The 5,000-nt window shown below is 43.6% G+C and overlaps 1 protein-coding gene across 6 annotated transcripts in view; it reads right to left on the bottom strand.

The window, feature by feature from the left end:
- The window catches only part of LOC101852617, a 44,322-nt gene that overhangs the window by 5,810 nt on the left and 33,512 nt on the right, over positions 1–5,000 (bottom strand). For all 6 annotated transcript variants that reach the window (XM_005096007.3, XM_005096009.3, XM_005096008.3 and 3 more), the window contains one exon: positions 132–1,780. In XM_005096007.3, the coding sequence (XP_005096064.1) occupies positions 132–727 (596 nt within the window). In that variant the 5' untranslated portion in view covers positions 728–1,780. The remainder of the gene's footprint in view (positions 1–131; positions 1,781–5,000) is intronic.

Raw genomic sequence — 5,000 nt, 5'->3', positions numbered from 1 at the left:
ACTACTACTACTACTACTACTACTACTACTACTACTACTACTACTACTACTACTACTACTACTACAACAAAAACAATAATAATAATAATCTACACAACAACAGTCAGACATTCATTCCGTGCGTAACTTACCACAAGTACAGCTTGACCACTTTCTCGCCATCACAGAAGGAGGAAGAGCCACGCCTTTCTTCGAGCTCATCTACGCCACTGCTGACCGGAATGTACGATTTACTACCGACTCTCGAAACGATGCCACCACAATCAGGCTTCTCGTCCGCACAACCAACACCATCGTTTAGTCCACCAGATTGTTCGGAGACCTGACTCCTCTGCAGCTGAAACTGGCACAGTATATCGCCGCACCCGTCTATCACTGATGTATAAGTCTGCGGTTCCTCCTTTGGCGCCAGTGAAGGTTCATAAGAGTTGTCAAACTCTGAGAGACACCACGTCATTGGCTGATCACGCTTGGCCTCCAGCATGCTCACAACTGTTGAAGAATCTCCTTCTCTCCTGCACTCGTCCTCGATGGAATCACCATTTGACAAATCACCTACACCACTACAATCACTGTAATCACAGCCATTTTCTTCCGGGAAAGAGATACTGCTGGCCTTCAAAATAGACTTGCACGGACGATTGGCTCCCTTCATTTCTACCTCTGATTGTTCTATCGAAGGATCTAACTTGCAATGTGGCGTGTGTATGGACGCGCAAGTGCTCATGGCGTCATAGGTAGACTACTCGTAGCTCGCTGTCGTAATGGGTTCACTTATGGTCACACAATACTCTAATAGTCCTGTGTATGCGCCCGCAAAAGTGTCATCAGCACAGCAGTGCAGGGGTTAACACAAAACAGAGAAGTAAAACAAAGAAGAGGGGCAGTAATAACGCAGCGCTAGCGCACCAGGAGCAGCACAATACTGTCTCCTGTGATCTAGCCTTGACAAAAGATGGACGACCGAGAAGGAGAGAAAGCAGGGGCTGTCGTCTGCTACGGCTTAGAAGGTCCTCCCAGTGCGACTGATCTCTCGACAGCACGAAGCCCTTCGAACGATTAACCCATTTGAGACTGAAGCGAGGGCTGGGATCGGTTTAAGGAGGAAAGGAAGAGGGGGGGGGGGTCTCAGCCGTTGCACCTGGCTAACTGCACGTTTGGGACATGGGGAGAAATGTGGTGACCAGTTGGGCTAACACTCACTTCCCGCCACGTCCGCGATGTCGTCTGCCTCGCAGAATGGGGGGAAGAAGACAAAAGGTGCTATGGTCTTTTTGGAAAAGCTGCAGCTCACGAAAGCAAATTTTGATCAACCCACATAAGCAGCGGCGTTCAAAGATCAAAATTGCAACAACAGGCCTACATCAAAGGGAAAGCCAAAAAAGTAGACCCTTGAATTCATAGGAACGAACTCGAAGGTGGAGTACCTCCGATTTATCATTCTCAACGAAGAACTATCCACTGTCGCAATTCCAGTCTCTTCTTCCCACGTCTGTGGTCTCGTCTGCTACTTCGGGGGTTTGGAATTGGAAGCGATCCCAGGTCGGTTTGTACTGACAATGGCCTCGCTCACAAACCTCTGTCCGTGACGTACATGTAGGTCAGAGCACAACCCCGGTACACGTGACCGAGTGCTTTGCTGCCAAACACTTCCCGAACAACTCCAAGGTTATCTCGTATTTTTCTCAGATGGCTCGTCGTTTTCAAGATGGACGTCATCCTGTGACGTCACAACCTTGCGCTGCGGGATCGTACTTGTGTACCTGGTAGGTGCTCAGCCCTGTACGAAAAAGGAAGAGAAAAGAAAACAAAAACAAAGGTAAGTATAAAGAAGAAAAAAAGGTAAAACATCAGTTACTTCAAGTTTAGCTGTGGTAAGAGCATTATGGCATTTGCAAAAAAGAGAGGTCTTACAAGTGTCGAAGATCAGAGGTGATACAACAGAGTGATAAACACAAAAAACCCCAAGGGGAACAATAAGGACGACAGATGTTTGCATTGACAGGAAAGAAGGAGCAAATCACACCAGAGCACCCGTCAACCACCCTCTGTTTGTTGTCATAAAACAATGGCAAGAACATGATCCACCGCACAATCACCGACAAACACAAACAAATAGCACTGGATTCTAGAACAAAAGCGAAGGACGTCAAAACAGCAACAGTAACTGGTATTTGATGTTGACAATTAAAAATGGCAAACAAAAAGAGTAATAAAAGGATAGGAAAGAAGTGGGAACAGTTTTCACTGTTATTAAACATGGAGATTCGACAAGACAGCACTGGGGTCCCGATAATATGACACATCGGAGCAAACGGACACGAGACAGAAGGAAAAATAGCTTCTCGAGGCAGGAATCGAACTCACATATTGTGAACAATGTACTAAGTCCAGATCGCAAAATTTTACAGAAGAGAGAACAAAAAATGTTTTTCTTTGTTAAAAAATGTCATTTTTAAACAAGTGTACCTCTACATCGTGTCATTTTTCTTTTTCATTCAGCATTTAGAATTTGAATTTCGACAAAGTATTTGAGTACATGCAACTGGTTCTCCAGATTAAGAAAGTGCAAAGAAAACGATCTGTTTAATAAGCAATGCAAAATAAAAATGGGCTTAGCATTTTATTTTAACAGCTGTTCGGCGATATTCTCCGTGTGAGGCCAGGATCCAAACCATTACACCAGACCCCCGCCCGCTGGTGAGACAAGCAAACAAAACCAAACAAATAAGCAAACAAAAGAAAACAAAACTGTGCCAAGGTCTGGAAAGAGGGGGGAATCCACGCCATGTCGAGGGCGTGCAGCCCGGCCTTATAGGCACAGCCGATGGCCAGTCGGCAGGGTTTTTTTTTTTTTTGTACGGAATTCGAGTTTTTAGTTTTAGTAAGGTTTTACGGCGCTCGTTTAGATTTTTGTTTTAGTAAGAGTTTTACGCACTTGCAACACAAAAAGGTCATATAAGTGCCGAAGATTAGAGGTGTTACAAGAGAGTAACAAACACGAACAAGAAGGAGGGGAGATAAAGACGATAGATGTTTGATAGGAAAGAAAAAGAAAACCACACCAGAGCACCCGCCAACGGCACTCGCAACTCCGTAAGGTCATTTGAGCGCCACGTGGTGGAAGTCAACAGAAAAGTCCAAACGGGGAATCAGGCGTACTCTGCTCCCCTCTCTAGCCTCAACAGCTTCGACTATAAAGGCACCCAGGAAATAGCAGTTCACAAAAGAGTGACAAACGTACACAAGAAGTAGAGGTAAATGACGATAATAACGATGAGGAAACAAAAAGCAGCAGTTCCCCCTATGTTGTTCCGGCACAGTATGAGCATGACATAGATAAATCAGCCCATTTACAATTCTATTGTGCATAGGACATGCTAATACTCCCTTCAATGGGAATGGCCTAAAAACAAGTTCAGTTAGTAGCACTGCCCTGGTTTGGGGGGAGGGGGGGATTCGAGGATATAGTTAAGTTTCTCAAAAAAAATAACCCCCAAAAAACAATAACAACAAACAAATCAACAAAAAAGATATCAGAAATGGTAAAGTATTTTTCAAGCCAAAATAAAAAACCTAAAACAAGACAACCCAAAGCTGAAAAAAAAAATGATGAAGAAGAAGAAATATTTCGAGTAGACGTCGTTATCATGAAAACCGTGGCTCTTTCATTCCTCGCTGTTCCTGATTGAGATGGAAAAATAAATGATGATGATGATGATGATGATGATGACGATGATGATGATGATGATGATGATGATGATGATGATGATGATGATGATGATGACGATGATAAATACAACTGAACAAACAAACTGGGCAACAACAAAAAAAGAGAAGAAAGAGACAAAATGAGTCCGTTGACATCTTACTGGACAAAAGCGTAGATCCTAAGTATATTCGGTTTTGCTCGGTGAAGAGAAGCCCTTCGACTTTGATACAAATCCGGTCATTTATTGGCGCTAGGAAAGCAAGACTGACAATGAGCGACAGAAACAGTGGAGGGAGAGTAAAGAAGAAGATCTAGGGCCTACTTCTCTGTCCCCGTCGTTTTATGCACAAAATAAATTCTGAAATTATGCAAACTGAGCCCCAAAAATGTGAAATTATGCGATTCTGTTAATTCTAACAAAGAATGATATAGGAAAATAATAAGAAATTATGCAAAAAAATATCAAATTTTTCTAAATTTTGCAGGGTGCACTTTGAGGATCACAACAATTCAACTCAAAGCTACAACCATCAACAACAACAGCAACAACAAATAATAAACAAACGACGCCTGTGAAGCAACAAAATAATTCGGTAACGGAAAACTACTTTGAATAAAAAGAAGCTCATCGACACGATTACGATCATATTGTGCAGGGAAGAAGTAAGGCAGACAAACAGAAACAACAGAAGGAGAGAAAACAAGTTGGATCAACTAGTGATGTGTTCTATAAGGTCATTTAAGTGCGGAAGAGTAGAGCTGTTACAAGAGAGAAACAAACACAAAATAGAAGGAGTAGAGATCAGCAGGACGATAGATGTTTGATAGGAAGGAAGGAGAAACCCACACCAGAGCACCCGCCAACCACCCACCAGTGGCGTCCTCCAAACAGCGGCGTAAACAAAAACAAAAAGGGAAAAGAGGAATAAAAACAAATAAACAAACAAACATGGAAATCCTTTCTCCCCCATCGCCATAATCCCCGTGGACTGCAGCGCTGCTGCGAGTGTACTTAAGCCGTGCCGGGACAACTCCCGCCTCAATCAGGTCAAGGGCAAGACGGCGCGCGAAACAAGAGGGGCCGGTCAGTGAGTGCAAGGCCAGCTTTGAGGACGTGAGGGCAAGCAACCACAAACAGGAATGCGTTTGGCTCATCACATTATTAGTTGTCAAAGCGGTCAACATCCGATTTCCGCGGTTATAATACAAAAAGAATTACGTAACACACACACACACAAACACACACACACACACACACACACACACACACACACACACACACACATAA

Source organism: Aplysia californica, unplaced genomic scaffold (genome assembly GCF_000002075.1).
Source record: "Aplysia californica isolate F4 #8 unplaced genomic scaffold, AplCal3.0 scaffold00119, whole genome shotgun sequence".
Taxonomy (NCBI): domain Eukaryota; kingdom Metazoa; phylum Mollusca; class Gastropoda; order Aplysiida; family Aplysiidae; genus Aplysia; species Aplysia californica.
The sequence above is the reverse complement of the archived record's forward strand: the minus strand, read 5'-3'. Positions and strand labels throughout refer to the sequence as shown.